General features: G+C 38.1%; 4 protein-coding genes and 1 non-coding gene across 5 annotated transcripts in view; 2 read left to right on the top strand and 3 right to left on the bottom strand.

Annotated features, from left to right (window-relative positions):
- Window positions 1–1,910: 1,910 nt before the first annotated feature.
- Window positions 1,911–4,394, top strand: cideb (cell death inducing DFFA like effector b; the record flags this gene model as incomplete). Its single annotated transcript, XM_020624619.1, has 4 exons — window positions 1,911–2,042; window positions 2,595–2,753; window positions 2,924–3,111; window positions 3,404–4,394. Coding segments are annotated over 4 exons (621 nt in total), but the record flags the coding sequence as incomplete, so codon positions are not given.
- Window positions 4,395–5,911: 1,517 nt separating this feature from the next.
- trnag-gcc (transfer RNA glycine (anticodon GCC)) lies at window positions 5,912–5,982 on the bottom strand. Its single transcript has one exon. It is a non-coding gene; the product is annotated as a tRNA-Gly (tRNA).
- Window positions 5,983–6,399: 417 nt separating this feature from the next.
- gmpr2 (guanosine monophosphate reductase 2) lies at window positions 6,400–11,806 on the bottom strand. The gene is made up of 10 exons (XM_020624600.1): window positions 11,725–11,806; window positions 11,107–11,274; window positions 10,696–10,815; window positions 9,907–9,990; window positions 9,634–9,807; window positions 9,423–9,504; window positions 8,664–8,770; window positions 7,936–7,978; window positions 7,678–7,837; window positions 6,400–7,583 (listed from the first exon to the last, which is right to left on the bottom strand). Exons 2-10 carry the CDS (start codon window positions 11,191–11,193, stop codon window positions 7,394–7,396), a joined length of 1,047 nt encoding a protein of 348 aa, XP_020480256.1. The 5' UTR covers window positions 11,194–11,274; window positions 11,725–11,806; the 3' UTR covers window positions 6,400–7,393.
- Window positions 11,807–11,906: 100 nt separating this feature from the next.
- Window positions 11,907–14,163, top strand: nedd8 (NEDD8 ubiquitin like modifier). The gene is made up of 5 exons (XM_020624601.1): window positions 11,907–12,084; window positions 12,199–12,263; window positions 12,382–12,429; window positions 12,532–12,614; window positions 12,750–14,163. Exons 2-5 carry the CDS (start codon window positions 12,246–12,248, stop codon window positions 12,874–12,876), a joined length of 276 nt encoding a protein of 91 aa, XP_020480257.1. The 5' UTR covers window positions 11,907–12,084; window positions 12,199–12,245; the 3' UTR covers window positions 12,877–14,163.
- A 321-nt stretch (window positions 14,164–14,484) lies between these two features.
- slc7a8a (solute carrier family 7 member 8a) overlaps window positions 14,485–17,132 on the bottom strand; it is a 22,160-nt gene continuing 19,512 nt past the window's right edge. The window contains exon 11 of the mRNA XM_020624599.1: window positions 14,485–17,059. Within this exon, the coding sequence (XP_020480255.1) occupies window positions 16,899–17,059 (161 nt within the window). The 3' untranslated portion in view covers window positions 14,485–16,898. The remainder of the gene's footprint in view (window positions 17,060–17,132) is intronic.

The following is a 17,132-nucleotide window of genomic DNA, read 5'->3' as shown; positions in this document are numbered from 1 at the left end:
ATGCTTTAGTGGTATCTAAAACTCCAATATAAGTGAATACAAGTATCAGCACAGCACTTGCAAAAAACTGAAGGTTTATGTAAATTAAAGAATTTTTGATATGAATCATTACTCAAAACATGTTTCTATTACAGCGAGAAGTTTGAAGCCACCAATAACACAGTGGAGCTGCGTCTGCACCTGGCACCTTGTTATAGGTTAGAAAATGGATCCCTGCAGCAGGGAAGTGCTTGTTACGTTGTATAGTATTTGGGATTTTGGCTTTATAGACGTTGCTGCTTTAACTGACTGATAAGACGTCTGTGTTTATGTATAAAGCCAGGAACAATTTATTACCTGGTGGAATTCAAAAACTATTTAATGAAAGGGAAGGGGGATACAATTTAAGGGGTCAGTTAAATTTAAAAATTCATGCAATACGTACAACCAAAAAAAGATTTTGTATTTCCGTAAGTGGGGTAAAACTATGGAATAATTTAAGTGTGGACATAAAAAATAGTACTGGAATTGATGAGTTTAAACATAAGTATGAAGGTATGTGTCAATCAAGATATATGCAAGAACAGGCTCAATGATTAATTAGATGGAGCATTGTGGGTGTGGTGTATGAATGTTAATACTCTGTTATAATTCTTTAGTATATTACTTGTGTGGTGTAGAAGAGAATTATCTATGTAGAGATACTGCTTGCAAACCAATGATGGTAAGATGATGTAATGGGGTAGGACTGGATAAGTCTGACTTCTTCCTGCTCCATACTAGGTATAAGCAAATTGATATTGGATTATGTGTATGTGTGTTGTCATATCAACTGTTTTTACATGCTTGAAAGAATAAATCAAATCAAATCAAATACTGTCATATCTATATCCCTTAAAACAAGACTTGTGGACTTCTTTTATAACACTTCTTAAGACTTATCTTTTTAAAATGCCTTTCATAAATTAATAGCAAACAGTTTTAATTTCTAACCTTGTTTTATGTTTTTATTGCCACAGTTGTTTTTTTTCTTTTATTGCTTTTACATGGAGTCATTTAGTTTAGTTTTATTACATTTTAACAGTCTAATTTAACTGTAAAATATCCAACTCGCTATATATTAAGGCCACAATTCTTTGAAAAAAGAATCATATATTAGGGATACTTGTCAAAATTGTTTGTTATATGTTTATATATGAACAAGATTATTAAAGTTTGAGTCAATATACAGTATTGGTTGTATTATAAAGGTAATTATTTTGCTTGTCTCATACATCAGACATTCAAGCCGCATGAACTTTGTTCTGTTCTGCTCTGTAATTGTCACCAGATTCTGAGCAAAGTCCAGCTGCTGGGTTAAACACACGGAGTACTGACATTATTCCAATCACACCCTACAAAAAGACAGCTGTGAAGAGAGAGAGCAGGAGGCTGACCACAATGGAATCCACATCTTCATTTATCAAGTAAGTAAAGAGTTGTTTTGCCCTGTTTATATTGTATTGATTTGCTTCATGATCCCATAGCTTGGTCAACAGCCTTTAGTGGAGCTGTTGACTAATGTAGGTGATACTTAAATAAGTATATAATTAACTTAATGATACAATATATAATTTTAGGGTTACTATGAAATTTGAAGTATTGGCCTATTATAATAGTTTTGGTGAGGTATTAAAAAATAACTGGATTTGAAATGTTTACTTTCTTCAGCTCAAAATGAGGACAAAAGCAAAACTATTAAGAGACTCTTTCACAAAGCATATTTTCACATTACAGTAGGAAGTACAAGTGTAAATAATAAAATCAGTGATGGCTGAATGCCATTTATAGGATTTATGGCAGTTTGTTGTGAAAATCTCAAAGCATCCAGACAGAACATTTATTAAATAATGAATGTAGCTCAGCAAATGAAATAATGTGATTACCTTTCTCTCACGTCTGTCCTCAGAACAGTGACCAAGCGAGTGTGGTCCCCACCACAGCGCCCTTTCAGGGTGTGTTGTCACAACAGGGAGACCAGGAAGGGCATCACAGCTGGGACCCTGGAGGAGCTGAAAGAGAGGGTGAGAGTGACTATAAAACAAAATGGAATGGGAAGAAACAAACAAAAACTTTATTCCTGATCAGAGCTACCTACAGGTTATATATAATATGGAAAAATAGGACAAAAAACATTTTAAAAAAGTAATGTTAAAATCAAAAACACTAAAAGCTGAAAGGTGTTTTTTAAAGTCAGTTAACAGTGTTTCAACAAGTGAATTAACAATAATGGTCTTAAATCCACTGAGAGGATGTGATGTTATCTACAGGCAATGATAATGTTCACATGAAATCAGGAGTCAACTTTGATAAAATATCTACAGTGTAGTTAACAGCCTGATTGAATTTACTTTTGTTTCTGCATGTTACTTTATGTAGACGTTAACATAGTTTCCCTAGGGTCTGTTTCTTTCTGCTGTTTTATCCATGATTACAATAAATACTGTATGCTGTATAAGTTATATTACTATCAAAACAAGTAGATCTATTTTATTTGGGACATCAAAGCTTATTTTATACTGCATATTTATACCAAAGGCTCTTTGAGTGTGACAGTGACTGAATCTGTGGTGCAGGTATGTCAGGCGCTGCTGCTGTCCCTGTCTGCAGTGTCTCTGTGCCTGGTTTGTGAGGAGGATGGTACAGAGGTGGACTCTGATGATTTCCTTATCACTCTGCCCGACAACACCATTCTCATGGCTCTGGAGCCTGGACAGACATGGAGACCACAGGCGGTACGTTGGATCAAAGAAGCAAAATATTATTCATTATATAGCCCCATATATTATACCTTACACAGACTTCTTTAAAACAGATTTAGTAGGTTTGAAACATACTTTTTCCCCTGCATGGCATACAGATCTCAAGTATTTAATATATGTGACGCCTGTCTCTGATTATACAGGGTACAGTTGTGTATAAATCTCACAACAACAAACCAAGGACTGGGAAAGACATAGCTCGCGTCACCTTTGACCTTTACAGGATGAGCTCAAAGGATTTGTTTGGCTCTCTAAGTGTGAAGGCAACATTCCAAGGCCTGTACTCTGTGAGCGCCGACTTCCAGTGTCTAGGGCCCAAGAAAGTCCTCAGGTAAATCGAGAGGAAGAGGTCAAAGGTCACAATAGAAAAACGTACCAGCACAGCACTGTAAAAATGCTACAAGCAAATGTTAATAGCAAATTCATTTTTTTACTCATAAGATGATATGAAAATACTTTGTCATAGAACAAACTGCTAGGTTGACAAGGCAATGAGAATGAGAAGGCAATAAGCTTTTTCAAAAATCAGTGCCAGTGCTGGTGATTAAAAGCTTAGCCATCTGATATTAGATGTGCCTTACAAAAACACACTGAGCACACTTCACCTCGGTTCTGCTTTTCAGAGAAGTCCTACGTGTAGCCTCCACCCTCCTTCACGCTGCTGGGCACCTGCTTATCACATCCGCCTCCATGATCCGCCGCATTATTGAAGGTGCTGAGTTCTGGCAGCCGCAGAGGGCAGAGTACAGAGTCGGCCGAGACTGACAGAGCCCAAAGAGCCCCGTCAGAGCGTAACCTGGTTTGACATCCTTACTGACTTATTAGGAAGTGGTAGGTTTGTCTGAGATGTCCTGAATTTATAGTTTTCATTTGGACTCTCGTTGATTAATCATTTTGATATTGACCTCCTTAACATGGGAGAGAGAGCATGAATATCTCTTAAGAAATATATGTAACCGTGTACCATATTCTACCCTTATATATTCTTTATTATGGCAGGTTATAAACTGAATGTAACTGAATTCTTAAAGAATTATCTGTCAGAAACTATCTTTATTAGAAGAAGCTTAGTAATGTGGCTGGATAACATGAGATTGTCATGTTGCTTTTCTATTTTTTGTGCAATATATTCAAAGTCATAACAAAACCAGCTTGAGTATGTCATTTAATCATGAGTGATGAAACATTAAAAACACTGACACATAACACTGGCAACAGAGGGTGTAATGAAGGGAAGGGGTCACACTCTCAGACTAGGGGGTCTAATACAGTCTTGGTCTCGATCTGCATCTGACATAAGTCTTGCCACCTGTCAGACTGGCCGATGAATATGGATATTAATGTTACACAGTATGTAAGCAGAGTCAGAGCCAGACACTTCTGGGGTATGGTCAGGTGATGGAATGGTGGATGGAGTGAAAATTACAGATGCCATGGTGGGCCTTGTTGTTGGAATGTGGGCAACACATGTCCCCACACTGTTGCACATGCTTTATATAAGCATTTGGTTGATTACAATCCTTGGACAATAGCAACAGTGATAGTGGCAGTTTTTCACACATCCTAGATGGCATTTATAAATTGTATAAATCACAATCACTCATATTTTTCTTTTGTGAGTGTTCACAACAATGATCAGTAAATCAGTTTAGAAGTAAAAACGTTTACTATCACTAATAAATAAGTTGTAAATACATACTCTATTTAAAACATAACATTTTTTCTGACCATGCCAACTACCTGCATGTTTTATAGCAGATCTCCCATCGGTCTGCACATGTGCCACTACAGCAGGGTACTGTCCGACCTTGCCACTCATCTGAGTCTAGATAAATTGGTGTAGGCAAATCACCTTCATGGCAAACTGTAACATGGAGCTGGAAGTAAACAAATAAAACATTTCAAAGCTTCTATTTCCACATGCTCAGATCTCAGTTTCGTTAAGATGCATTTTTCAGCTAAAAAGTCACGTTACTTAAGAATAATCTTCAAAAAGATATACGTAATCCGGATTATTCTACAATGTCATATTAATTTATAAATAGAACAAAGAATTAAATTTGAAACCTAAGTCAACCTTTACTTATCAAACTTATGCAAACCATTGTCCTAAGTAGGCCTATAAGCTGTCATTTACTCTTAACATGTACTTCGATGTTACAATGTGAACAGTAGAAATAACAAAAAGTTTTCAAATTAAAAAAAAAAAAAATGTATATTTTGAAAACGCACAGTTAACTCACCCCTTTATGATCCGCCATTTTCACTAACACAGCTTCTGTAAATTTTACTGGCGATTGACAACAACAACATAATAGGTGCATTACCGCCACCTACTGGACTGAAATGTGGAACAGTAGAAAAGGCAGAAACCTTTTTTATTAAGGATAATCACCTTTATTGGGTTATTCCGGTTTCCTTTAAGTACGTAATCAAAACTAAATGCTTTCCACGACATTCTTCTAACAAGACTTCCAATATCTCTTTATTTAGCGGTGCTATTAAATCCCTCCATGTTTCATTGTAACTCAAGTAATATACAATCACAGGCCACTTTTTAGACACGTCTGTATCAATATATGTTAGTATGTTAGACAAAAGGAATTTATCTCTGGCTCAATAAAAAGCATATCATTGAAATGATAAGTTCAATGTATATGTGTGTATATACACGAGTGCATACACACACACAGTTTATGTTTTGTAGTCCATGGGGACTTTACATTGACTTACATGCATTTCCTGTAGACTAACCCTAACCTTACCCAGAACCACTACTTGCCTAACCCTAACCCTGACCCTAACCTTAACCTAACCATAACCTCATCCTAACCCTAAACCATGTTGCCACCCTAAAATTCAATTTCTTGCCCATGGGGACCTCAATTTAGGTCCCCACCGTGAAATGGAGTCAGGAAGAAGTCCCCACATAGCAGGAAAAACGCATCCACACACACACACGTATGACAGCACTATCACTGCAAGGTGTTGCTCTGGTCATCGGGAGCAACCCAAGGACTCTTCAACATGTGGAACAGAGAGAAAGGAAATCGACCTGCTGACCTTCCGGTTGGGGGATGATGCTGTTCCTGAGCCAAAGACACCCGAGAAAAAAAAAAAAATTAAGTTCCTGCATTGGCCGGGAATCGAACCCGGGCCTCCCGCGTGGCAGGCGAGAATTCTACCACTGAACCACCAATGCATTTATACGGATACTTCTTGATAGTGACCAATAACATTTTGTTCTGCACAAACTGGAATGCAACTGTAAAACTGTAGCTATGCTTTCACTAAAACGTAATAAAATAAATAAACTGGAGAGCTTATCTCCAATGTCTCAATTTACAATAAAACATGGATAAAACAGTCCTAAGATCTCAATGGTGGGACTGTTGGTGTGTAGAGGCTTCAACAAATTATGAAAAAAGATTTTGGGGGCAAAATTGTAGTTTTATTCTAAATCAAATCAGCCTATATACAGGGTCATTTTGACTCCATCTAGTGGTGGTGGATGGGTCATTGCACTTAGAAGTTTCTTGTAAAGCTCTGGTCTCATTACTTCAGAATAAAAACAAGGAAATTATTATATGCACACTGTGAATGATCCAGTCAATAAATGTTAAGATGTGGTATGTTTTTATTGATTGAATTAAATATAACATGAAATGAACTGAATTAAAAAGTGCATTTTTCTTTTGCTAAAATAAAACCATAATTTTCACACCAGTTTGACAATAATAAAGTGAAACATCACTAATCCTGTATGAACAGTTTGAAATGTAAGTACAGACACTGTGTGAGATGAAACAAAATCCAAAATACTGATGCTGCCAAACTTCCCATGCTAATTTTAAGGAATGCCCACTTACTTTACTGGTTTCATGAATCATAAATCAATTTGGAAGTCACTAAAATACACCCACACAATCTTTGGTAATGACAAGGAGCAGCTAGAACCAGAGGAGAAAAACATTTATATACTGTGCATATTAAAATTCAGAATACAATGGTCCATATATAAATTCTTCCAAATTAATTCACCTATTTACTATATAAAAGCATAACTATGTTAAATACCTGTGCAGTAATAGGTGCTGGAATATTTCCATGAGACAATAATGGAAACTAAATATTAGACAAATCTTAAATCACCAAAGTGCAAAACTTATTGAGTGATGGAATGATAACATTTCTAAAAACAGTTCAATTCCCTAATTAGACACAGCAGTTGCAGAAATATTATAACTTTCTAAATAGTTTAAGACATTTGGTTTAATTTTCTATGTGGGTTAAAGGCTTAGAATCTGATCTCAGCACACTGAAATGATGAAGAAGTAGTTACTGCTTTAACAAACATCTCACTGTGTAGAGACTTTGGCCCCTGAAACACTGTCTTGTATGAAAAAATCAACATTACAGTTTAATGTAACTCAAAATCTGTTTTGCTCAATATACTGAAAATCCAACTAGAAGAACCTCAGCTTAATAAATATAAAATGGCATTATTTACTATTGATATATGTTTGTTTGTGTTTACTCGTGGTCAGTGCACAAACAGCATGTGGAGGCAGACAAGCAGCGTTGCGGACGTTTCCTTCAGTCAAGCTCAACATTCAGTTGTCACTGCCAAAGACGGTGTTGAGCTGCTGGGTGACCCTGATGAAGGTGGTCCTACGACTCAGCTCCTTCAGCTTGCCTGCTCCAACGTAAGTGCAGGTGGAGCGGACCCCACCCAGAATGTCTCGTATTGTGTCTTCCACCGGACCTTTGTAGCGAACTTCCACTGTCTTCCCCTCAGATGCTCTGGAGAAAAAAAAACTTGAATTACTGAACACTGTAGGATTAGTGATCAATACTGACAGGGAAACATCCGCTAAAGCATATTTTTGTCTCTGACCTGTACTCAGCGACACCTCCTGCATGTTTCTTCATCGCCATGTCGGAACTCATTCCATAGAACAACTTGTACTTCTTGCCATTTTTCTCAATGATCTCGCCCCCACTCTCGGCGTGTCCAGCCAGCATACCACCCAGCATCACAAAGTCTGCTCCAGCACCTGGGAGTCACATTGAAAATGATGAGAAGCCTGTTGTAACAAAAACAATTCATACTATGGTTGGAAAAAGAGCACAAATTGAAAACTCAAAAGCTAACCGAATGCTTTTGAGACATCTCCTGGGCAAGTACATCCCCCGTCCTGTGTGAAAGAGACAAGAAGAAAAGAGACAAAACAAAACATCACGTTGTAAGTGTGACTATGTTTATCAGTGCTGCATGTGAGCAAAAGATACATCTGCACATTCTCATGGTGAAATACTCATCTAACAAATCACACTGACCTTGGGAAGAGAAAAGGAGACACAACTATATAGAAGAATGCAAGACAAGCTAAAATCTATTTTATAAGCTAGTTGAAAATTAACATGATATATCTTGTCTGTTTATATATACAAAAAAAGTATAAAATCACAAATTTGCAGTTTTACAGTTACTTATGTCCCAGTCTGTTTCTTGGCCTAACAATGATTTCCTGACATTTCTGCTGTTTGCAATGGTGGCAACAAGACTCCAGTAAGTCACTGTGCCTGCTAAGAAATAAACCCATACACACACCAACTTGTGTGTAATGAGTGGCCTCTAGAAGTGCAGGTATACCCTGTGTTTTGTTAATTTTGGACAGAGCCAGCTAGCTGCATACTTCTGCTTGTCCTTGCGCTTAGCTAAGTAGACTAACTGTCCTGGCTATAGCTACATATTAATCAAACTTCTTATCCAACTCTTCATAAAAAGGAGAAACATTGTCAAATTATTAATTTAACAACAATAATTCTGTGGAAACTTTGATTACAGTACTGGTTTATTAACAGAAGAGAGTCACTCACAGAGATGATATGGCCACCCAAGCCATGGGCTGCATCTGCACATTCGATCACAGCACTAAGCTGGGGGTACCCCACCCCTGTCTTCTTGCGGGTGGTACACACAGAGCCTGCAGAGAAAGACACAGGGGTGAGAGATGACTTAAGTCTTATTAGTCTGCAGCCCTGGATTTGTAAACAGGAAATAGCATATACAAGAACTGTGTGTCCTCTGTTTGATCTTTATGTGGCAAATGAATGGAGGCTTATACATAGCAAATATCCATCCCAACCAGCATTGACATGGGAAAGTAAACAATTTGGTGAGAAAGTTACATGAGAATTAACCTGATTGATGAAACTCCACCCATGTGCTACTCCAAGGAAAGTTATTTATAAATGAAGGTGTATAAACAGTTTTTTTTAACAAATCAATGTTAATTGGTCTTGTACAGCACTTTTCTACACATTCAAGTGCACTCAAAGCACTTTAAACCATTTCTCATTCACACACTGGTGACATCACTGGGAGCAAATAGGGGTTCACTATCTTGTTCAAGGAGACTTCAACAGTTGAACTGGAGAAGCAGGGGGTTGAACTGCTAACTTTAAGGTTAGGGACGACCCATTCTACCTCCTGAGCCACAGTCACAATGAGTCACAACAGCTTTTTTTTGTTAAACAAACAAGGTTTGCGTAAAAAGTCAAAGCCACTTTAAGCGATTATGTGGTAACATTCTGTATGGAGCAAAGACGTGTTAGTGACTGTTATACTGTGATCACCTGGTCCGATGCCTACTTTGATGATGTCAGCACCAGCCAGGATGAGCTCTTCCACCATTTCTCCTGTCACCACATTTCCTGCCTGAGCCAAGTAAAAATAATAAAACATATTTTATTCATTACTTATCCAAATAATGTGAACAAATGAGCAGTCATTCCCTTTTAGCCCCACCTACTGTAGTTTCACAGCAATAAACAGACCTCTACTGACCATTATAGTGTGTGAGGGGAACTTCTGCCTGACGTCTTTGACGAAGTGAACAAAGTGTTCAGAGTAGCCATTTGCCACATCGACACAGATGTAGTGCAGCTGTGGCACTGCAGCCAAGACGGCTGAAATCTTCTCAAAGTCGCTGTCACCGGTGCCTGTGCTGAGGGCGACACTCTGGGAGATTAACCAGGAGGAGAGGACGTTGTGTTACTATTGATGCCACCATTAATTAACATATATGTTTTGTCATACAGTGACTAACACTTTGAGTACCTCCAGGCATTCAGGATGCTTTGCTGCAAACTCCAACCAGTCATCCACATCGTAATGCTTGTGAACCGTGGTGAAGAGAGAGAACTAGTGGAAGAGACAAAGAACAACACATTAAAGAAGAGACACACAGCCATATAATTAAGTGCTGAAGAGGCAACTGAAAAGTTCAGGTTCAGAGTGTTGTCTGAGGACGCTGCATTGACATCTAATGGCCACTGGGGGCAGTTTGTCTAACTGTAAGTGAGTAAGAAAATAGATTGATGAAATAACTAAATAATTAGTATTGGTGTGCTTGTATCTAAAAGGCGCTTCTATTCTTTCTGTGGCTTAAAGGGCCAAGAGGTCCCTGAATTAAATCTAGCAACATGCAGTAGTTTGAGTTATTCATTGCAATTACAAGGATATAGAAAAAGCTCTACGTAAACCACAAGTTTCTATGTTCTGACATCTGAAAACCAGAATCAGAAAGGCTTGATCACCTCTTGTTTTAATCTGGGCTTTCAAAGGCATGTAATGGAACTAAGGCCTATCACAATTTATCAACCTGCTATGTAATATACGCATTATAGTATTTACATCTTAGAGTCAAGTTAAGTAGAGCTAGCTTAGTTTAGACTACTTTAGTCACTTTTCATTTCCACAAAACTAATGACAGACACTTCAAGAAACGACAACAAAGATACTTAACATTAAAATAATTCAAATAGGTTTTAGCTCTGTGTGCTCTCTGTAGCTTTTTGTGAAATAATAAAAGGGTCTTATTCACATCCCATGTAATGTGTATTCTACCTGGTGCAAAGCCAGTGCCATCTCAAAGGTCCCCACAGTGTCCATGTTAGCAGCAATGATGGGGATCCCTCTGTAGCTGCCCTTGGAGTTCCTAAAGGCGAAGCTCCTCATCAAGTCCACCTCAAACAGACGAGGACAACAAGACTTTAGTGCAGTTGATGTTCAGATACAGTAACTATGAAAGGAGGAGTCTATGTTTAATAGATGTAGACATCAGTCTTGAGAACCAGTGCTTGAATTTTCTGACCAGCAACTAAAATGTGAATGGAGACTAACGCTTTTCTCTCCTTCATTGACTAACAAATGCCCATGTGTGCTTACTCAAAAATAACTTAGAATTACTCAGGGTTCAGAAAACAGAAACATCTGTCAGCCAGGTTTCATGTGGAAAACATCCATAGCTATCCCCACCTCACTCCGGGACTTCAGTGTGCTTCGCTTTGGACGAAGAAGCACATCCTTGAAGTCCAGCTTGATGTCATTCTCAATCCGAGGCATTTTGGAAGCAGGGTGTCAAGTAGAGGTAGTGTAACAAAGACGTGAGATGAAGCAGTACTCCTTGCCCTGGAACGTGACTTTCTGAAACAGAGGAGGTCAGAATATTTACTTTGAGCAGTCTTTTGTCATTTTCGCACCCTCTTCTCCCCCCTTTATACAGTCATACAGGTAAAACAGTCATCAAAAGCCAGTAAGCAGGCAGGGTGTATGGTCTGGAGAGAACCCATTCAAAAGCCGAGCCAACGTTTACCTAGAACTGTAATTACTGCTTTGTGGAGATGTAATACAGCTATCTTTAATTAGGTGGTTATTTAAAACTACTTACACGATAATGAACATGCTAGTGCTAATGTTGCTCACACTAAACCATAGCACAGCGCGGCGCATAATGACCCCATGTCAAAATTCAAGGTCAGAACAGTTTACAGTCAAAATTGAATCCTCTTAATTAGCATTTCAACTCGTTTATTCGAGTATAAGCTAGTAATAAGTGAACGAATTAGATATCTTGTGAATTTGACAAAAACTTACCTTGGGGAAATGTGATTGTTTTGTCTATGGCACTGCTTCCTTTTCCACTATCTGCGCGGGACGCTTTTCGGGGGCGGACACTTTGACATCCGCCTTGTAGTTTTTGAAGGGTGTCAACTTGTAGTCGAACCGCAAGCAAAAACTACAAATGCGAGACGCGCAAAACGCGACGTCACGCTGATGTCGTAAGGATTGTTTTACGTATTTATGAGCAGGCTTCCGTTTGTCGTTGTGGGGGCGATGCTCACGTTAATGTAAGATCGTTTTTAAGGAAGATTTAAAGTTGTTTTTTTGACGAGAAATGAAGTAAAAGCCAAGTTCGAAATCAAGTTGAAGCGGAACTGTTTACATCCGAACCAGGTGGCGGCGGGATTCGATGAGAAACACTCATTGAATTTTTGAAACATAAGAAATGTTGAATTTCTTTCCCAATATACAGCATTGTTGAAAGATTGTTTTTCTTCTGGCACTTAGTCAAATCATAGGTTCAGTTAACGCGTAGTGGTACTGCTGATTCAAAGATGCTGATTAAAGTGAAGGTAAGATAAAGCAAGTACAACGCTTATCCCGGTTTGTCATTGGAACAGTTGTTATTACTGAGTCACCGAGTTGCATCATAATTCGTATTACGATCGCCTGAAATTATTTTTGCCACAGACGCTCACTGGGAAGGAGATAGAGATTGACATAGAGCCCACTGATAAGGTATGTGATGATCATCTCCTCATTCGAGCTTTGTGTTAACAACATGTTATTTAGTGTTTGTTTGAGCATTTAGAAATATGGTTTGCATTCATTTCCGTCCAGGTAGAGCGGATTAAAGAAAGGGTGGAAGAGAAAGAGGGGATCCCTCCCCAACAGCAGAGGTTGATCTACAGTGGAAAACAGATGTAAGATCAAGATACGCTGTCTTAACTAAAGGATACAGTTTATTGTACACAGGGGGGAATTTGCCTTGCAGGCAGGTGAAACATAGAAAACTTATCCTGTCTTCTATCCTGCACCCCTTTCCTCTCTATTCTCAGGAATGATGAGAAAACTGCAGCAGACTATAAAATCCAGGGAGGCTCCGTTCTCCATCTGGTACTTGCTCTGCGAGGAGGACAGGCGCTCTGCTCTCTCAGAACCTTCTACTCCAAGCTTTCATTGTAGACATCACTACAAAACATGCCTTAGCTTTTGCGATGCCCACATTAAGCGAATACATTGAAGACACACAGCCACTAGTTGCAGTCACTTGGTTGGCAACACAGAGCCATTGGCAGAAAGAGTTCTATCAGGTTGTACTTGTGGCAGACAAAAGTGCTGCAAACAGTTTCCCACTGTAGTGACGAGATGTTAAAGCTCAGCTGGTAAAAAAAGGCAATGCTACTTTCAAAATTCAACAAGCTTTAGCTATAGATTCACAGCATAGAGCTAATATGGCTGTTATAGAAAACTTTTTGCCATGACCTTTTGTGTTTATTTCTACAGCTCTGAAGTAGGCAAGGCTGAGTTTCCCAAAGTGTTAAAGCACAGAGGTCATCTTTGTTTCTTTGACTCACAATGAAGCAGAGATAATTGAAGCCTAAAGATATTATAGGGAACCCCATCCTTGGATCACAGTCATTGGCTTCTGAGTATGACATAAAATGAGGTTTACTTCTTCAGCTTCAGACATATAGCTCAGTTAGATTTGTGAAGCACATTTAAATAAGAGTTAAACATTTTGGGAAGTACACTTATTCACGTTCTGGTAGAAAGTTACACAAGAATACTGGTACCAGTGTCATGTCTGACCATTATGTCTGTTAAACATTAGAGCTAGCAGACCCTTAGCTTAGCTTAGTATAAAGACTGGAAACAGCATGTCTGACTTTGTCGAATGGAAAACTCACTTGTTCAAATGCTATATCTTGTTTGTTTAATCCATACAAAATAACTGTTATATGCTTATTATCATTTTAAACTTTGTTTTTTTTCTAAGGATTAAACAAGATATAATGTTTTAATTAATGAGCTTCAGAAGTGCTTATATTTTGCTAACAAGAAGCAAAGCATCTGTTCACTAGACAACCTACTTCCCAAAATGGTAAGAAGTAAAATGTGTTTTTATGTGCATTAAAACTTAATACCTCTCATTCTAAATCATGCATAGTTTGTTTTACATTTGCTTCATAAATAGACTGAGGATATCCATTTAGTATTTTACTGTTGTGAGCAGAGAAAGAGCCTGCCAGCTATGGTCCTGTCTGACAGTGACTTCAGTTTGGGCATTGTTAGTTTTGTGTGTCAGGAGCCATATGGCCAACTTCAGTGTGTTCAGAGCTGTGTGAACCTCACCAATGCCATGGTCCGCAGAATAAACAGTCTTGATGCTGAAAATGCCTCACCTTTCTATTTTGTGTGCATTCATCTAACACAGGGTTTTTCACCTAATTTGACCCAGGAACCACCATTCTGAAGTAGCCACTGGAGGACCATTGTTGTGGGGTGGATAGACCAACTAACTGTGCAATATTTTAATCCTGAAAATCACCTTGGCTTTTCTGAATTGTACATATTTGTATGAATTAGACTATTCACAAAAAAAAACAAATAATACATGGAAATGTTTAAAAAAATATATTGATTCCTACAATGAACCTACATTATTGATAACATGCAGGGACCATCTGCAATGCCTTTGCTGTCCACAAGGGGGGCCCACAAACCACTGGTTGAAAACCCCTGATCTAACATTTTCAACAGAGCTGAACAAAGGAGAAATGAAAAGTTTTGTTCATGTACATTTATTGTTTTATTCTTGCCACACACTCACCACCAAGATACAGTATACAGCTACATTTTCAACACAAAGAGATTTAAGTTATGTCAGTCAAATGGCTTTCAACATGATAGGTACACAAATAGGGTCGACTCATATTGGAGACTAGTGTGTACACAGAATTGTTTAGAATTAACATTCTAATCAAGTAATGTTCTAATGTATTGCTAAGAGAATTGCTTAGATTACCAGCATTCATCAACAGTGTAGAAAACTTCATATTTCCACCACAGTGAAGGCCTGTTATGGTCTGAATTAATGCTGAAAGTGCAGCTTCTCAGGGAAAATGGGCAACAATAAAGTAAGACCGAAGTCAGATATCAGCACTGTTAAGCGCTTTTTATATTTAAAGCAGTAGGTCATGCAGAATTAGACTTGAAATTGTGATGAAGATGTCTGCACATGTTGCAATACCATATAATACAAAGCTGCAGCATTCAGGCCTCAGTTATGTACAGTAAGGGTGCTGCTGAGAAAGACCACATAGTGATTGCTGTCTGGTAAAAATGGAGGAAAATGTCTTGAAAGTATTTTATGCAATCAATTTCTCTGAAATGGTCATACAGTGGAATAAAGATAAAGCCAGGGGGTACTTCTTGTATAAATGCCCTATATTACAAATTCAAACATTAATCAGTGGTTTTTATTAACTTAGAGACAACATACAGACTGTATTGACATCTGTGTATACTGCAAATATACAATAATCATACCTGCACAACACACATCATAGTATTTGTTAAGCCATCCACTACACCCTGTTCCTCCTTACACTATAACAAGAGCAACATTTACAATACTGGCCCAATTTTAATGATATAATTATTCTGCACTTTTTGTCCACTATGAGCTTCGTGGGGTTGCTTGTAAGATTAAGGCTCCTGAGGAAATAAATACCTAAAAGCACAGTACAGACATTAAGCACTAACTAAGTGGATTTCAAAGGCAACCAGTCAGATCTGTTGTATTTTCATGGCAGTGTATGTAAGGAGAAGGCAGTAGGGATGCCCTGAGACACTACATTACAGAAAGACTGAAGACATTTAAGTACATATTGTGTGCTTACATGTGCAAAAGTGTTGTTACTATTACATACAGCATTATAATAGACATAACTATTAGCTGACAACAAAGAACAGATTCATTCAGGGGTGGAGATTCAGTTTTTGCTGGTGCCTGACTAATATTCCACTAATATCTTCTACTGAATTGTATAAATCAAAAATATGTTTTATGTAAAGCTCTCACTTCTATGCCCTAACTATAGCACACAAAATATTTAAACACAGCTAGATGGTAAGGTACAAAAATACTGCACTGTAAAACATGAAAGACAATCAATGCCTTTTTGAGACTGTTTTCCACATTCAGTAGGCATTCATTCACGTGTCAGTTTCGAGATGCTGGGAAACATCACGTGTCTATTTCGTCTTTCTAGTCATCCGTGTCCTTGCTGGACTTGCAGTTTAACGAGTTAACTATTTGTTTAGTGTCAGTCGAGACCTCAAAACCCTCAGATATTAAAAAGTACTTTTCTGCTGTTGCTTTCATAAAAATTGAAAGCTATCCAAAAGTTTGAGGATTAACCACCACTTTGCATCAGTAAAAAAAACAGCTGTAAAGTATAGAATATTTTGCAATTCAGCCAGTTAACGAGAACTGCACAGCAGCTTTACCAATACAAAGTATACCTCACATGCAGGTTTTGAGAATATCTGCAGTTTCAAGAGTAAAAAAAAGGCCCGGACTAATGTGATATTGAGTTTTTAAAAAAAAGGAATATGAACAAAACTAAAATCATATTAAAACCGAGATAATAACAAAGGCAAATAAACAATCACAATTACAAAAATAAGAAACATTTTAGAATCACAGCCACACACTGTTTAGTGTACTTTATACATGACTTGATCTGAACGTGATTTCCTGCTTTGACAATCAAAATACACCTTTGGTGTGTTGAATGCATGACAGAGCACAATTTACAATGTGGCAAAAATGAGTATGTGCAGCCAGTGCAGCACAGTACGAGTCTTCTGATAATTAAAAATACTAAAGAATGATGCTCTTACAGTGAGAGTGTATATGGCATGTGTCCAGGAAGGTGGGGAGGATCAGAAGCAGGGTGGTGATGATGATGATAAAGAGTAGTAAAAGGTTAATTGTGTGAAAGAGTTGGAAGTTGCTAATCCTTCTTTATTGCATTATTGAAGGACCCCAGACAGAAAAGTCTGACAAACAAATATTAAAATAAAGATATTAAAAACAAAGTGTGGAGGCAATAATGTTGTTCAGTATGGTTGCACACCCACATATGTCTGCATATGTCTGTTTATTTAGGGGAAGGTGGGAGATAGAGATATGCACTTTAGCAGTCCACTGACTTGTGGTTGTCTCCGTCCTCCGTGGACAAAGGGGACCTGACTGCCTTCATTTCTTCTCCTTCCTCTCCATCTCCATTCTTGCTGCTGCCACTTTCAGCGGGATAAACAACAACACAAAACCTCTGGCCCATGTATGTCATTTTGTCTGGAAGAAGAGCAACAAGGAGCTTTCAGACAGAGGCGGTAATGAGCTTTTAAATAACATGACAAAACATGCA

This window comes from Monopterus albus, unplaced genomic scaffold (genome assembly GCF_001952655.1).
Source record: "Monopterus albus unplaced genomic scaffold, M_albus_1.0 scaffold333.1, whole genome shotgun sequence".
In the NCBI taxonomy this organism is placed as follows: domain Eukaryota; kingdom Metazoa; phylum Chordata; class Actinopteri; order Synbranchiformes; family Synbranchidae; genus Monopterus; species Monopterus albus.
Note: the sequence above shows the minus strand (reverse complement) of the source record. Positions and strands in the feature narration are given on the sequence as shown.